An 18,011-nucleotide genomic window follows, 5' to 3' on the forward strand; every position below is an offset into this window, starting at 1 on the left:
TTATAAGAACCTACTTTCATTTTCACTAATAATAACAAGTCAAAAGAAAAATTATATTTGAAGTCACATTTAACTATAAGTAAAACAATATTTTGTGTTTTAAGTTGGAACTTTTGCATTTCATTTCTTATAAAAACTGAGTTTGAAAGTAAAATATTAAATATAATATGATAAAAATAATAATGTTTTATAAACAGTAATTGATCTCAAATAAAAAACAAAAATAGTCATCAAATAACCAAATAAAGTTTGCTATCCTGTGAAAGAAAAGATACACCAAGAGTAAATTCCATTGCTTTTAGAACTCTACCTAACTTCCATATGCCCCCACTTAAATAAACAGCAAAGTCATACACGACAGTCACAAAACTCTCTATTCTTCATATTATTCTCTCCAATGCACACACAAGCAACTTAGTTAGTCATGCAATAAGAGAATGATATACATTGATAGATAGATACATACGTAGATATTACCACCATTACTAATATATGCATATATTTACCAAGATTATTCTTAGTCGCAAAGTCTTGTAGCGACAACATAGTTTGCACACACTTCTTCCCCTAATATAGCTTTAGTTCTACAAGACACGGATAGCACAAAGCACACCACTTTTCAGTAGCACTTTGCATGTTTAATTCCCATACGTTTCTACTTTTCAGCCCTCCCAACTCCCAAGAGAAGACTAACCAAAGAGTAAGAAGCACCATCCCAATCCCAATCCCATTTCCAACCTTCTTCTCTTCACTCACCTATCAACTCAATTATTTTCTTCTATCAAGATATCTTTGTTCTCTTCTCCCACAACATCTTGATTGAGATCATTATAAACGACAAATATCCTTCTCCAACTATTTTAAACAAGGGCGTTACCTAAAAACCCTTTATCCTGCCAATTTTTTAACATTTTCTTTAAACAGTAGTAGCAGTAAATACTGACTGGAATAATACCTAACAACACAGGTCCTTTTGCAGAGAGGAGGCTTCAACTCAATTCACAGAACTGGAGCTAGCAAGTTATGTCAAGGTGTGTGTCTATATATAAAAGGATACATATATAAATAAGGTCGAGTTTGCGTCTCTGGTTTTTCTTTTCTTTTTTTTTTTTCTTTTTTCAGAGACCCAAACTCAGCGCAGCTTTCACGTCTAGCCTCCATGCAAACCCGCCACAGTCCAATCTCCAAACATCACACGGCACCATCTTCGTGCACTTCTCGTTCCGCCACGTGTACTGCAACCTCACCCCGCAGGTGAACGCCGGGTGAGAGTAGCACCACCAGGCAGCTCTAGCGCTATCCTTCACCTTCAACCACACCACGATATCCTCGCTCGCCACCATCCTCTTGTACGCCTCATTCACCCACCGCACCCTCAAACTTCCGTCACACACAAACCCTGGACACGTGTCGCTCTCTAGCGTCCTCACCTTCTCCGCGTCCGTACAGCCTAATCCTCCACCTCCATCCCCCATGCACGTGCTTATCACGCTCTCCACCGTCACCCAAGACTCCGCCACCTTCCCCGCCGCAACAAGATCTGAACCCTTTCCTCCCTTCCCTTCCTCCGCCGTCGCACACGGCGCCTTCGGATTCCGATTCTCCACGATCTGAATCTTCTCCACCGTTAGGTCAAGATCGACGTTCTTACACCACGAATCTCCGGCCACCGAGTTTCCTCCCGGAGCTTCCTTCTCCGGCATCAACTGCAACGTCACAACCGCCACGTCCGACGACTTATCAATATCTTTACCGCTACCGTTAACGATATTACTACTATTCTTTCTCACGTATCCACTGTTCCTCCGAATCCTAACGTACTTCCTTTTCGGTCTCTTCCCGAGGACTGACACGTGGCTACTCTGACTTACCTCTCCTCCGCCGCCGCATACTGCGGCGGAGGAACCTCCGGCGACTGGTTTGGGCGCGATCGGCCGGAAGCGGAGCATTATTCTGTTGACGTGAGAAGCGGCGTTGGCGTCTGCACAGGCGGCCAAGCTCCAGACATCTCCACTGTCCATCACGGTCACGGAGGGTGGAAACAAGAGGCAGCGAAAGCGAGTGTTAGATCTTTGTTTCTCTCTCTCTTGGTTTCTCTCTCTAGCGATTGTTTTGGGTTCGGTGCTGAGAGATGGAGCGGAAGCGATAATGATAACGGCAGCACGGTGGCTGGGTGAAGGAGCGCCACGTGTCTAGGTTAACCGAAGGTGATTGGAGCAAATTTAGTATGTTACTTATCTCCTTTCAAAAGGACAAATGCTACCTAGAGCCTTAAATACATTACGGTATTATATAAATCATAAAAAAGTATTTATTAATTTGTAAAAATGTATTTTGTAAGATGAAAAATGTTAGATTTTGAAAGAAAAGGTGATAATGTGGATAGTAAATGTTGGAGTTAAAAAGAGTAAAAAAGGATTTAATTTGAAATGTGAAATGGTAAAATAGGAGGAAGTTGAGGGTGGGAAAAGTGGCGTATCTGGGAGGCGTAGATGGAGACGTTGTGATTGGCCCACGGCGATGGGAAGGAGCCAATGAGGGAGGAGAGGGTGTGCAGCACTCCTGGAAAGAGAGGGGGTACGTGGCCTCTTTGCAGGGAGCAGCACACCACAATATTCTCGTCTTCGATGTGCAAATCACTTTCCTGTCACATCACCACCACACGTGCACCCTTTCTATTTGCCAACAACAACCATTACTCCCTCCCACTTTATCTTTTCTTTCAACCAACACACTCTTTTTCTATTCAAATTTTTCATTTCTTCTAATTTTAACCTTTCAAATACAACTTCATTTGTAAAAATCATTTATTTTTTATTTTTATAAATCACTTGTTTTATAAACAATATAATTATAACTTAATAAATAAACTAATGATAAAATTTAAGTTTTATATTTTAAATTAAGGAAGAAGTTACATTGAGACAACATCTACAAAAATACGGAAGCATTAATCAAGCAAAGACCTTTTGATATCCCAGAAAAATCTAAAAAGCCAGAAGAAAAAAATAGTTTTGGACAAATTAGAACTTTGAACTTTGACACATCATGGATACACTAAAATTGGCAATGATCGATGTTTCAGTAGGGATGTGGAGACCAAGATACGAACCTAACAACCTTGCTCCCTTTCTCTCTGGTGCTGGCTTCACTGTGTTGTATTTCTCTCTCTCTTCTCTGATCTTCGTAAGCAAAGTGGGCTGGGTACCTGCAAAGGCACTCCGACGCTCAAGTCAACAGGGGTGTTGTTCGAAATATGAAAATCTCAATCAATTTTCTCTTAGGGGAAAAACGTACCTTTTTTCTGGTGTGCTTCGTATATTTAAATTAACATAATAAACCGTTTACCTGAAAATCCGGTCAGTTACTGAAGTGGAAGTTGTAACCGTCGAATTGTGCGCTGACACTGAGTCAATTATTTCCACGATATATGGTCGTGATTCGCGGCGTTATTCAGTCAAGGTGTGTAACTGCTTAACTGCTAGATCATGGTGTCACATTCTGTATGTCGATCATCATTCGTGTCGACCTAAGTGGATGACGTGTCGGACGTATGTCTCATGTCGCGACATCGCTTATGCGGTTGTCTGTCGAGCCTCTGTATGTCGATCATCATTCGTGTCGACCTAGGTGGATGACGTGTCGGACGTATGTCTCATGTCGCGACATCGCTTATGCGGCTGTCGAGCCTCAAATGGTCGAGAGCGTCACGTGGTCGTAAGCTATTACGGTTGGTTATCAAGTGATCGACCAAGCTGTGTGGTCGAACGTCATTACAGTAACCTTCAGTGGTTGTTATTAGTTGACCGTTGGAGGGTTGGGTATCCTATAGTACATGTCCCCCAAGTCCGAGTAAATGGGTGACAAAGTTACGAAGGACTTTGAATATTGTTTGGAGAGTCGAGGGGAAGTGGAGACAACGAGGAGACGTGGAGTAGACGATGAGTCGTTGAGAAAACGAGGAGACGTGGATAAAACGTGGATGACAGCTGGTCACGGCGTTACGAATTTTAGGGTTTTCCCGCTCCTTTAGGGAAGTGAAGAGACGCGAATTAGTAGCCGTTAGATCAAAAGAATCCTACGGCGCTTGACGATTAAACCGTTTTGGCTTCTTCAGCACGATTCAGAAGGGGTTTAGGGTCACTTTTGCAGAAAATCAGACATTGAGAGCGTGTACGGCTAGCGAGAGTGCTTCTTCTTCCGTCAGTCTCATTGCCTGCGTTACTACGAGAATCAACCAGGTAACCCTAAAATCTCTTTCGTCTTAGTGTACTTACTATTGATCATGGAAGGGAGGGGGCAGGATACTGGGGGCGAAACGCCGGGGCCGTCATCTACGGTGGAATGTGCCGCAATTACTACAGTACCGTATGGGGAGAGAGCCTTTGTATATGGAAACGTATGTGGTGAGGGTCCAGGGGGACGCATGATATCTCTGATTAGCGGAGATGAATACGCCTGGGCGGCGCGTGAGGTAAAGGAACTGAGGAGTCAATTTAGGAGTAGGGCTATCCTTATGGATTGGATTGAGAATAGTTGTGTGTTGAGGACCCTAGGGTATCAGACTTGTGTGAAACTGGTAGCGTGTCGGGAGGATGAGAGGGTTTGTCATGGGAGGGAGAATGCTGCTGATGAATTCTTTTACTGTTATGCTGCGTTATTCTACGATTTGTATGTAAGATTGCCGTTCACCACTTTCCAAATAGATGTTTTGCGAACCTTGAATGTTGCACCTAGCCAACTGCATCCCAATAGTTGGGGATATGTACAGGCCTTCGGGGTGTTGTGTGGGGTGTTAGGAATTAGGCCTACTGTAGGCTTGTTTTTGTACTTCTTTAGATGTCGCCCGCTTGCGACGAAGGGGTGGGTGTCACTGATTTCAGAACCAGGTAACGCAATGTTAGAGCTTTACCTGCAATCGTATAGGGGTTTTAAGGAAAAATTTTTTAAGGTGTCGATCACCGATGCTGGTCGACGGTTCTTTTTTAATGGTGAGGGGAATCCCAGATTTCCCTTATATTGGACACAGGAGCCTCTGAAATTTACCTCGTGGTCGGAGGATAAGATGACGATTGAAGAGTTGGAGGCTTTGAGTGTGTTGACCTCGTTGCCCCGCCCCTTCTCTTCACGTCAGATTATAGATTGCCTCGAGTTCGATGACGCGGGGGCGAGGGTGTTTGGTATGTGTCTTTACCTACTACTTTTGTAAATTGTTATGTTGTTGCTGACCAGTGTGGGTGGATGTTTGTGTTTGCAGAGATAATGGGAAGGAAAGGTAGGGGTATCAATTGGTTTCAGAGCATTGATAGCGAGAGGGATGAAGGTAATCGGCCAGGGTCGTCTGTTGAGCAACAACGCTCCCAGGTGCCACCATCTGGTCCACCTCCAGTCGTAGTGGCGTCGGTTGGGGAGGCAACACAAGTTGAGGTGCCCCTTGTGCGCAAAAGGAAAGCCAAGACAGTCGACCCTAACCGCGAGGCGTCAAAGAAAAGTAAGGAGGTGGTTGAAGACACTGAACGTCCCCTTCCGCTGGGCATATGGGATCGCGCCTTCATGCCGGGTCATAGAGTGGACCTCAACCTGGATGCTTCAGAGAAGAAGGTGATCGAGAACATGAGCGAGCAACAAATTGCTGACAGCTTGCTGGAGATGAATACACGAGCACAAGCGCTGGCTTGGCATCTGGCGTATGCTTCGGATAGGGGTCAGATGCGGTCTGAGTTAGAAAAGGTGCGTGCCCAACTGAAAGAGCTTGCCGAGGTCCATGCTGGCTGTGAGGTCAGGCAGAAGCGTGCTGAAGAAATGTTGAAGGAGGGTGAGGCACGGTGGAATAAGACTCGGGAAGCTGGGGTGGTCCTCCAACAAGAACGCGATCAGATGGCGAGGGATCTGGATCAAGCGAAGAACTCGATGCTGATAGTGGCCCGAGAGAGAAATGCGCTGAAGGTAGAAATCTTTGAGCACAAGGAGTTGATCGAGGAGCTGAAGGATGCGGTCATGGATGAACATAAGAAGGGCTTCAAGAAGGCTTTGAGGCAAGTCGGGCACTTGCTTCAGGTATCGACCAAGGGAGCTGAATTTGACGTCCGTAAGGATGTACATGAAGGTCACCTGAAGCCCTTGAAAGAAATTCCGGAGGACGCTATTCTCGAGGGGGAAGAGGATGAAGAGGTGGTCGCCAACAACGAGCCCGAAAGAGCAACGGAGGTTAATGAGCCCGCCAAGGAGAGTGCTGAAGCTGTTGAAGGCGATACATCTAAAATTGTAATAGATTAGGATGTAATAAGGATTTGTATATACATACTTGGATATTTTGTTGATGACTATGATCTTGAAATTTGATAATACATGAATGTTTGACGCTGAAATAGAAGGCGTTTTGCATGTTTGGCGATATTGCAGTTTGTTTTTTTAACTCAGGTGATTCTGCCACTTATTTGTAATGATCGTTAAGTGTGAGTGTCGAGTACACTGGTAACGTGTCGTGGGACAGTCGAGTGCGATAGTCGAGTGAGGAAAATATTGGGTGTTCGAGGGTGAACATCTACCCGAGGGAGTGTATCCCAAGCATATTGGGTGTTCAAGGGTGAACATCGACCAATGGGAGTGTATCCCGAAGAGACTGGGTGTTCAAGGGTGAACATCTACCAGTGAGTGTGCTCTTAAGCCCTTTGTGTGTAGAAGGGTCCGGTACGACAAGCCTGGGACTCGACATTAGCACAGTGATAAATGAATCTAAACAATAACATGATGAAACGTAATCTTTATTCGATAACTGAATTGGATAGTGTTGTAAAAAGAATGAACAAGACATTAACTAAAGTAATGTTTGAGGTGGGTGGCGTTCCAGGTATTGGGGACCGGTCGTCCATCAAGAAGCTGGAGGCGATATGCGCCGTTCGACATATTCTCTGCGACCCGAAAGGGTCCTTCCCAGTTAGCTGCAAGTTTGCCATGGGCTCGATTCTTCCGAGCCTCTCCCCGCTTTCGCCACACCAAATCGCCACTTTTGAAGGCTCTGGGCTTGACCTTGGTATTGTACCGTCGAGAGAGCATGCGCTTCCGGGCCTCAGCGCGGATGGTGGCAACCTCTCGACGTTCAGGAAGGACGTCGAGATTCGTCCGTAACTGCTCTTCATTAAGCGACATATCAGTGATTTGGCGTCTCAATGAGGGCTCGCCTACCTCGACTGGGAGCATGGCATCAGTGCCGTAGGTTAAGTTGAAGGGCGTGTCCCCGGTAGATCCATGGGGAGTGCATCTGTATGCCCAAAGGACTTCTGGTAGCTCCTCCACCCATAAACTCTTGGCGTCACCGAGTCGCTTTTTTAGCTCTGTCAGAACTGCCTTGTTTGCGGCTTCGGCTTGGCCGTTTGTTTGAGGATGCTCGACTGATGAGGTGACATGCTTAATGCCTAAATTGCTAAGGAAATCCTCCAACTTGCGTTCGATGAATTGGCGACCATTGTCGGTGATGATCTTCTGAGGGAGACCGAACCGACAGATGAGACGCCAAATGAATTTCTGCACTCGTTGGGCGCTGATGACAGATAGTGGCTCAGCTTCTATCCATTTTGTGAAATAATCGACCGCCACTAAGAGGAACTTGTTTTGCGCTTTGGCGATCGGCAGAGGTCCCACTATGTCGAGACCCCATTGGGCGAATGGCCAAGGAGAAACAATATTATGCAAATCTTCGGGAGGTGCACGTATGTCGTGACCATGTGCTTGACAGGAGAAACACTTCTTGACGAAAGCCTCACAATCTTGGTCGAGCGTAGGCCAGTAGTATCCTGCACGGAGTACACGTGCTCTCAGGGTGCGTTTGCCAGAGTGGAAGCCACATATTCCGGTGTGCAATTCACGCAGTACATAGTCCGCCTCCTCTTCTGAGATGCATTTCAGCAGAGGAGTGCTGTGGCCGCGACGATATAGGTCGTCCCCTATACACAAAAAACGCGCAATGCGTTTGGAATCAGCCACGGTGATGTTATCTCCTTTCTCCTGCCGCTCCATGAGATGTTTGATGTTCTGTCGCCAGTCTGTCATAGGTGGTGACACATTGGTGACGAAAGCTTCCACCACAGGACGGTCGAGTGTCATCCGAATGACTGAGGATAACTGTGCTCGCTCTTTACAATGAGTTAATTTAGACAAAAGGTCTGCTCTTGCGTTTTGCTCCCGGGGTATATGGAGGATATTAATTTTGGCAAAATCTCGGAGTAAGGTCTGAACCGTGTGGAAGTAACGTAACAGCTGATTGTCCTTGACTTGATAGACTCCATTCACATGGCTGACGACCAACTTCGAGTCCATTCGACACTCTAAATGCTCGACCGAGAACTCTCTGGCCAGGGATAATCCGGCGATCAGGGCTTCGTACTCGGCCTGGTTGTTGCTAACTGGAAAGTTGAATATGATGGCTTGTTCTATAACTGAACCATCAGGCCCTTCTAGGACGATGCCGGCACCTCCCCCCTTTTTGTCGGAAGAGCCGTCGACACTGAGTAGCCACGTTGTCGTTGAGTCTTCTTGGGCAGGTATGAGCTCAGATGCGAAATCTGCCAAATGTTGGCCCTTGATAGACCCACGTGGCTCGTAACGGAGTCCGAACTCAGATAGTTCGACTGACCAGGCGACCATTCTTCCTGCCAAGTCTGGTTTGCGGAGGATCTTGGCTATGGGGTGATCTGTGCGGACTACCACCTGATGGCTCTGGAAGTACGGGCGAAGTCGTCTAGAGGCGGTGAGAAGGGCCAATGCGAACTTCTCAATTCGAGAATATCGCTCCTCTGCCCCTTGCAAGGTACGACTGGTGAAATATATTAACTTGAGGGAGGGTGCTTCCTGTACCAAGGCTGCACTAACGGCATGGTGGGAAGCTGAGATATACAGCTGCAAGTCGGATCCCTCGTCCGGCCGAGCCATAACGGGAGGACTGGTTAAGATGTGTTTGACGGTGTTGAATGCAGTCTCACAATCATCGTCCCAGTGTTGCGGGGAACCCTTTTTCAAATTCCTAAGGATGGGTTTGATGTGTTCAGCTAGCTTTGGAATAAATCTGGATAGGGCGGTGAGGCGACCCACTAGACGTTGTACCTCCCTCAGGGTCTTTGGAGAAGACATGTCTAGTACCGCCCTGCACTTGTCGGGGTTGGCTTCGATGCCTCGACGTGTGAGCATGAATCCTAAGAACTTTCCGGCGGGGACGCCGAAAGTACATTTGGAAGGATTGAGGCGCATGCTGTACCGTCGGAGTTGGCCGAAGACCTCCTTCAAATCCTGCAGGTGCTGTTCCACAGAATTGCTGCGAATGACCATGTCGTCAACATACACGTCCATGCAACGTCCTATCTGATGATGGAAGACTTTATCCATGAGGCGTTGATAAGTGGCCCCGGCATTTTTCAATCCAAACGGCATGACTTCGTAGCAGTAATTGGCGCGTTCTGTGATGAAGGCTGTTTTGCTTTGATCGGGGTGATACATAGGGATCTGGTTGTACCCCGAGTAAGCGTCTAGAAAGCTTAATACGACATGACCCGAAGCTCCATCTACGAGGCGATCGATGCTGGGCAGGGGATACGAGTCTTTAGGGCATGCCTTGTTGAGGTCAGTGAAGTCGACACACATCCGCCATTGACCGTTCGACTTCTTGACCATAACTACGTTTGACAGCCACGTAGTGTACGTTAACTCCCTGATGAATCGGGCGTTCATCAACTTGTCGACTTCAATCTGGATGGCTTGACGCTTTTCCTCTCCGAACCTTCGCTTCTTCTGGGCGACTGGTCGTGCCTCCCGGAAGATTGACAACCTGTGAGCCATAACCCCTGGATGGATTCCTGGCATGTCAGCGGCTGTCCATGCGAATAAGTCTGCATTGGTTCGCAGTATATGACCTAGGGCGTGTTCCTCGCCCAAGGGAAGATCTCCGCCAATGCTGGTGGTTTTAGACGCGTCATTCGTCAGGGATAGGAGTTTGACTTCGCCTTGCGGATGAAGACGTTCGTCTACATTGGTCCGGGGGTCTAAGTCAACTGCTGCTGCCTCGACTCCTCTTGCCCTTTTGGATGGAACAAAAGGGGTGACTTTTAGCCCGGCGACGTAACATTGTCGGGCTGTTTGCTGATCGGCTCTGACGGTACAAATAGTACCATGATCTGTCGGGAACTTCATGGCGAGGTGGGGAGTAGATACTATTGCCCCGAACGCATTCAGGCAAGGTCGTCCTAGCAGAGCATTGTACGACGTGTTTGCCTCGACCAAAAGAAATCGGACCCGAAGCTCAGGAGCTTCTCGACTTGTTCCGAGCCGAGTCCGTAGGTCAAGGTATCCCCTGGTGTCTACTCTTTCCCCTGAGAATCCGACAATCTGCTCGTTAAACGGGGCGATGAGATCCTCGGATAGATCCATTTTCTGAAAGGTGGACCAGTACAAGATATTGACTGAACTTCCTTGATCGACGAGGACTTTGCTGACATCATAACGAGCTATGTTAGCCGTGATGACCATAGGATCGTCATGGTCGGGGTCGGGTGCATGGAAGTCAGCGTTCGTGAACGTAATGTCGGGGATCGACCGAGCCTGCCGCTCGACCATATGGACCGACTTCAATTGTCTCAAATGTCGCTTCCTCGCCGAAGCCGACACGCCTCCCCCAGCGAAACCACCAGATATGGTGTCGATGCGGCCTCGGACTGAGCGTTCTCTCTCTATGCGTCGAGGCGGACTGCGCGACCGCCTGCGGTGTCGATCGTCCCTGGGGGGTGATCGCTGGGGACTTCGCCTAGGAGGGTCTCTTCGGCGAGGAGTTGTTGCTCTAGTGGAAACTCTCTCCTTGACATAGTTCTGGAGATAACCTGCCCGAATGAGTCGTTCTAACTCGTCTTTTACCATGTTGCACTCTTCCGTGTCGTGCCCATGGTTCATGTGGAACCGGCAGGTTTTGCTGTTATCCGCATTCTTGGGAGTGACTTTTCGCCGCACGGTGAGAAGTTCGGCGTGTAAGGCCTCTTCCAGTACCCTCGCCCTTGGTGCGTTGAGGGTCGTGTAACGATCATATTTAGATGTCCACCCCGACTCCTTCCGAGGTACTCGTTCTGGCCTGTAGTCGTTGGGGGGTCGTTTTGCTGGTTTTCTTGTCTCCTGATTGGGGGCATCTTGGTGGTGCTTCTTTCTGGCGTTACGGTGGTCTTCAATGCGGATGAATTTTGCCACAGTAGATTGTAATTCTTCCATGGATGCTGGAGGGTCAGCATATAATTGTTCCGAAAATTGCCCCGGCTTTAAGCAGGACGACAGATTGCTGATGATGAAAGTAGGAGTTATGTCTGGCACCCGCCGGGCTGTCTCGATGTACCGCTGCATGAAAGCTTTCAAGGTCTCATCCTTCTCCTGTCTGGTATGGACAAGCTCAGTAGCAGTCATCGCCGGTTTTTTATTGGCCGCGTACTGTTTCCGGAATAAAGATTCGACGGTTGCGAAGCAATCTATGGAATATCGGGGAAGTTTATGGAACCATTCCAGAGCTTCCCCCTTGAGGGATAAGGAGAAAGCTCTGCATATCACCGGATCGCTATCGGTATAGAATGCCATGGCATCTATAAAATTGCGTAGATGGTCGTCAGGATCTTCAGAGCCATTGTAGCGTTCTAGAGTTGGAGGAGGCTTGTCCGGCATGCTTGCTTGCATGATGGCTTCTGTGAATGGAAGCAGGTTAGTGAGGCGCATAGGAGTAGGCCCCCTCCTTCCTCCGCCGGCCCGTTCGGAGGCTTCCCCATGATGGCTGGCATCGTTATCTTCCTGTCTGTTGGAAGCAGATAACTCTGGCGTTGGGATCTGTGCTCGCAGTGCCGCCATCTCCTCTGCGTGTTTACGCTGAATCTCCTGCATGGTTTGTGCCTGTGCCTCAAGTTGCGCTTGCAATTGCCTGATCAAATCGTGCGTATCGGAATTTTCCATTGTTCCGGTGGTCGTTGTTGGGATAGTAATCTCGGGCCCCACGGTGGGCGCCAAAATGTTTCAGTAGGGATGTGGAGACCAAGATACGAACCTAACAACCTTGCTCCCTTTCTCTCTGGTGCTGGCTTCACTGTGTTGTATTTCTCTCTCTCTTCTCTGATCTTCGTAAGCAAAGTGGGCTGGGTACCTGCAAAGGCACTCCGACGCTCAAGTCAACAAGGGTGTTGTTCGAAATATGAAAATCTCAATCAATTTTCTCTTAGGGGAAAAACGTACCTTTTTTCTGGTGTGCTTCGTATATTTAAATTAACATAATAAACCGTTTACCTGAAAATCCGGTCAGTTACTGAAGTGGAAGTTGTAACCGTCGAATTGTGCGCTGACACTGAGTCAATTATTTCCACGATATATGGTCGTGATTCGCGGCGTTATTCAGTCAAGGTGTGTAACTGCTTAACTGCTAGATCATGGTGTCACATTCTGTATGTCGATCATCATTCGTGTCGACCTAAGTGGATGACGTGTCGGACGTATGTCTCATGTCGCGACATCGCTTATGCGGTTGTCTGTCGAGCCTCTGTATGTCGATCATCATTCGTGTCGACCTAGGTGGATGACGTGTCGGACGTATGTCTCATGTCGCGACATCGCTTATGCGGCTGTCGAGCCTCAAATGGTCGAGAGCGTCACGTGGTCGTAAGCTATTACGGTTGGTTATCAAGTGATCGACCAAGCTGTGTGGTCGAACGTCATTACAGTAACCTTCAGTGGTTGTTATTGGTTGACCGTTGGAGGGTTGGGTATCCTATAGTACAATCGACATACGCTACAAATCGACAACCTATATAGACATCTACAATGGTGTTCGGTGTGAGTAACATATTATTACACAAAATATCTATAAAAGTTCTCTAAAACTCTATGTCTTATAACTAATGAGAATGCACCATCATTTTAACTTCTAATTTAATTCATCTTTTTCATATTAATCATATTTTAGTGACATTTCAATTATGTTTTGATTTCTATCATCTCCGTACTTCTGCATCTCTTTTCATTGATTTAAGCTATTTCCATTTTTCGTTACAAATTTAAAAAATAATAGAAGTGATTAAGTTTTATTTACATTTTTTTCATAGTATAAATATTTATCAAATAATAACGAGTTGAGCACTTTGATGGTATTATTATTAATCTATAAAATTTTAAAGATTATAATCAAAATAGAAAGTTGTAGAAAATGGTTAGGTTAAATAAAAGGCTTGTTTGAATGACCACAATTCATTTATTACTTGGCTCATCTATATTAATGCAAATCTCATTTAACTACCAATAATAGGCTTTGGTCATGAGAAAAACATAACATTCAAATGAGGTGGCATTTTTCAAATTACAAACAAAGTATAGGCTACCGTCCATATAAAATAATAGCCTATACTAAATTAATCATAGTATATGCTACAGTTTCTTAGAGAATCGTAGCAATACTTTGGCTACTAGAGCATAAACTACAATTTACGAAAAACTATAGCCTATATCGTTTAAATAGGATAAATTTTTAAAAAAATTTACTTGTCTGTGAGTATTCTATTGAAGCCCCCATTGCTCCAAACATGTTCTTCTTCTCCTCCTCCACCAAAGAGAGGCATTTTCTCACATTTCTTCATTTTTTCTTGCTTACATTTAGGTTCATTTTTTCTTTAATTCCCAATTTTTTTCATTTTTGCTTTCATTTTAGGTTTCTAAGTGTAGCAATTACTACCATTGCATTTTGGGTTTTTGTTGTCACCATTGTTGTTTCTGATGCCCCAGTGAGCTTCTAATGCTCTTAGGTTCCTCTCTTGGATTAGTGGCTTAAAAAATTTTACTATATTTTTTTTGTTTTTATTATTTGAAATATTTATTATTTTAATATGTGGTTTAATATATTTTATTTAATTATTTTTTTCTTAATATATTTACTTTTTGATTAATATGTTGAATTAATTATCTTTTTTAAACGGTTTATTGTATGTTTAAATTTAGTTTGTTTGGAAGTGTTGTTACATTAAGTGAGTTTTAGTTTTTTGTTTGAGATTCAATACAAAAATTATGTAATATCTCCTATTTTTTTTGAAAAACTTATATATTTTTTTTATATGTAAATGATCTTGAACTATCTCCAATTGGACAATTGAAGAATATTACATACTTTTTAATAGTTTATTAGTGAATATATATTTTAATATACATATATTAGACTTCATGAATATTTGATAACTTTATTTTTTATTTATCTTCGAATGCATATTGATTGTGGTTGATAACCATTTACATTTCGTGTAACTTAAAGACCAATGTGAAATGTTGGAAAAATATTGTAAAATTTAAGAAATATTGTTTGCAATTGATATGTATCAATTAACTAAAAAAAGTAAGTCTTTTTTAATGGGATAGAATCACACCTAGAATACTAAGTTAGGTTGATAATTCCTTTAGGGGATACTGAAATTGTCCATACAATTTTAGTACATATATGTATGGATTGGGATTAGATTAATTCATCAGTGTTGAATATGAGAGAAGTAGAAGAATTTATACAATTTATGCATCGCAGCGAGGTAGAAGTGGCGATGAAGTTAAGTTTGGATGTCCTTATGTCAATTATTTGAATGGGAGAAGGTTGAAAGAAACTGAAATTAAGGAATACCTTCTATGTGATGGTTTCCTTTGAAGTTATATAACTTGGACATGACACAAAAAATTAATAGACTTTCCATTTGTCTCCTAAATTGAAGATGTTGTTGATTCCACCATAGAAGAGGGATTGGATAAAGACCGATTAGAGGACATGGTTTCCAATGTTGGTATAAAATCTTTTTCCTAAGTGCATGTGTATGAGACGATGTCAACTGATGTAGAGACATTGTTGTATGTCAGTTCAACTAAGTTCACACTGTTAAAATAATATAGGAGATTAAACAAAACCAAGAGGGGGTGAATTGGTTTAAAGTTAAAGTTTCAACTTTTCAAAAAAAATTGAGCTATTAAAACTTTTATTTAATGAATCCTAAGTTTATATCAAACTATAGTAATAAATATCTAAGTACTAATATTATAGAAAATGTGTAAAAATTAATTTTTCTCATAAGTAGCATAAAAAAGAGAATAAGGAATAGAAAAAGTCACATACAAATTTTATACTAGTTCATATCAAAACAGATCCTACATCCAGTTGCAGCTAGTTCAAACAAAGTGATCACTAATTAGTATCTTGAATTTAATATTACAACCATTAATCACAACTGCAACATGAAAAATCATAATCAAGATAAAAAAGGACACCTTCTTTACGAAAACTTACACAGAATGATAAACCACCTCTCTTGAAACCATAAGTGATGAAACTCGCCTCCCTTGAATAACCACAGAGATGGAGACATCTTCCTTGAAATACCACAACGAATGAAAACACACCTTTCTTGAAAAGCATAAGAGATGAAGAACACTTACCTTTACAAACCTGAAGGGATTAACCACTTTTGTAAACACTAACAGCAACAACACTGTGTCACTCAAAAACACTTCTCTTGAAACCACAAGATATGAAAAACATCTTCCCTAATAAATCACAAGGAACGAAAAACATCTCCCTTGAAGGGATGAACCAAACTTCAAAACCTAATAACGACAACGACACCTTATAACACAAGAACACATTTCGAGAAACGTAAAAGCTACTATGTATGCATGTTTGTGTGTGTATGTATGTGTTTGTGTCTGTATGTGTGTGTGTGGCATGTGCGCGTGTGTGTGGCGTGTGTTATTCAAAATATAATATATATATATATATATATATATATATATATATATATATATATATATAAGATAGATTATATGTAACTTATAATTTATGTTTTATTACATTTGAGGGTTGATTTGAAGTATTTTAAAAAATATATTGTTTAAAAAATTTAGGTTTAATTGATTCGGAGGTCCCTATTTGTGCATATTTGCGTCAATTAGGTCCTCGTATTTTGAAAGTTCTCAATTTGGTCCCTATTTATGTAAAATTGAGTCAATAATGTTCTTGTCGTTAATTGCTGTGGACGGCGTTAAATTTTTTGCATTGTGGCATGCTAAGGTAACATTTACTAACTTTGTGGCACAGTAAGAACTCATTACATGGAGTTATTTTATTTTAAGTTTAAAATAAATTATATTTAATAAATATAGTCCTGTAAATGAAGAGATTTTAAAGCTCATAAATGTCTTAACCATTCTAAATTCAACCATAAAAAATTCTCTATATTTTTGTTTCCACAATCAATCAACTGCACAGTCAACTACACAATCATCTCCACAATCTCATCAGATAGAGAAGAAGAAAACCTAAAAATGGTTTAATAGCCCTCTTCGGTCGACGCCCTCGCCCTCTTCCGCCGCGCCTCCGCCCTACACACCACCTCCCACCTCTCCTCCACCTCTAGAATCGCCTTCCACTTCCTCCTCTTTGGGAAACCTTCTTCTCACCCTCCCACACCTACCTCTTCAACATCTACATCCACGCCTACCCCCCAATCCAACCGCCTAGTGCACCTCACATGCCTTACAGTCTTACAGTGTTTTCTGCTTATGGCTTTGGCTTCTGGGTTTATGAACTTTTAGTGTGTTTTTATTGATGAGAAAGAAGTGGAAAAAAGGAGTCAATTTTTCTTCTGTGATAATTTATCTCTCATTGGTGAATTGATTGATTTATCTTTGCACTGGATTATTCAATTCCTTTGGTGGCTTTGGCTTCTGGGCATCGTTCCTGTGGTCACCAATTCTTCACGCACGCCACATGTTTGTAAATTTGTCTCAATGGTACTATCCTATCTCTACTACCACCCTATTCCTTACACTGTAATAACCCAACACCACACAACACATTTCTTATTCTCTTTCTCTATCTCTTCCACCTTCAGATTCTCCTCCACTCTCTCATCTTCCACTTTTGTCATTCACCACCCTCTCCCCCTCGACTTCTCCCCATCCCAACTCCTCGACCTCTTCCGCCACCAATACCGTGCAATGTTTCTATGCTGGTTTTGAGTCAACTCAGAAGACTCTGCTTTAGGCGTTGCCCACAGTGCTTCACCGCTAACAATTTGCCGATTCCACCAAAAAATCAACGATAGATGACGCCAAAATCGTAAAACCAAACTTCATCCACAACTAATTTCTCACCATAACCCTATTTTCTCCCAATATCGAACCAGAACGAATCCACGAAAAACCCTATTTTCCCCAATTTTCTCGCACACTCAAAATTTGACCCCAAAATACCAAACTTAATCCTAATACGTTTTAATCTCATGTCCATAAATAAATATAATGTAGTGTTTTTATTAAATTTACCATATTTTAAAGTTTTTAAAAATTTAAAATTAAATAAATCCACATAATGAGGTGTTACTGTGTTACGTCATTGTTAAATGTTACCTCAGCATGCCATTAATGCAAAAAATTTAACGCCGTCCACAATAATTAACGGCAAGGGCATTATTGACTCAATTTTACATAAATAGGGATCCAATTGAGCACTTTCAAAATACGATGACCTAATTGACGTAAATCTGCACAAATAGGGACTTCCGAATCTATTAAACCAAAAATTTAATAATATTATTACTATAATATAGCCTAAAAAATCCCATTGTAAAAACTAAAACTAAAAATTGTACGATTTAAAGTTTAATTGAATTTAATTACAAACAAAAATTTATATTAAAAATAATACAAAATTTAAAGAGAAAAAAGGCATGTACATTCTCAATTTATAAGAGGTAAACTTTAAATCTAACTCAACCTAACAAAAATGGTTTATAAGGTAAGACTTGCACCTATTTACGTATTCTGATTTGGTTTTATCTTCAGTCGATGTGAGACTCCTAACACACCTCCTTCATGGCAAGGAAAATGCATATCGATTATGATATTATACATTAATGGGTGGTTCGATAACAACTTGATTACGGCTGGAATAATTCAAGGATTATGTCGGTCATGGTGTCAGAGAGAGTTTT

At 42.9% G+C, this 18,011-nt stretch overlaps 2 protein-coding genes across 2 annotated transcripts; one reads left to right on the forward strand and one right to left on the reverse strand.

Moving 5' to 3' along the window:
• Nucleotides 1-272: 272 nt before the first annotated feature.
• On the reverse strand, nt 273-2,301 carry LOC124819880 (uncharacterized). The gene has a single exon (XM_047291488.2). The coding sequence runs from the start codon at nt 2,019-2,021 to the stop codon at nt 1,119-1,121; it is 903 nt and encodes a 300-aa protein (XP_047147444.1). The 5' UTR covers nt 2,022-2,301; the 3' UTR covers nt 273-1,118.
• A 1,984-nt stretch (nt 2,302-4,285) lies between these two features.
• LOC148200244 (uncharacterized) lies at nt 4,286-6,276 on the forward strand. The gene is made up of 2 exons (XM_088111640.1): nt 4,286-5,180; nt 5,258-6,276. Exons 1-2 carry the CDS (start codon nt 4,286-4,288, stop codon nt 6,274-6,276), a joined length of 1,914 nt encoding a protein of 637 aa, XP_087967766.1.
• The last annotated feature ends 11,735 nt before the right edge of the window (nt 6,277-18,011 follow it).

This window comes from Vigna umbellata, chromosome 4 (assembly GCF_029865625.1).
Source record: "Vigna umbellata cultivar VRB3 chromosome 4, Vumbellata_1.0, whole genome shotgun sequence".
NCBI lineage: Eukaryota > Viridiplantae > Streptophyta > Magnoliopsida > Fabales > Fabaceae > Vigna > Vigna umbellata.

Coding starts and splice junctions, on each gene's coding strand:
- LOC124819880 (XM_047291488.2), bottom strand. CDS start 2,021: ATGGACAGTGGAGATGTCTGGAGCTTGGCCGCCTGTGCAGACGCCAAC.
- LOC148200244 (XM_088111640.1), top strand. CDS start 4,286: ATGGAAGGGAGGGGGCAGGATACTGGGGGCGAAACGCCGGGGCCGTCA. Junction 5,181..5,257: donor CGCGGGGGCGAGGGTGTTTG/GTATGTGTCTTT, acceptor TTGTGTTTGCAG/AGATAATGGGAAGGAAAGGT.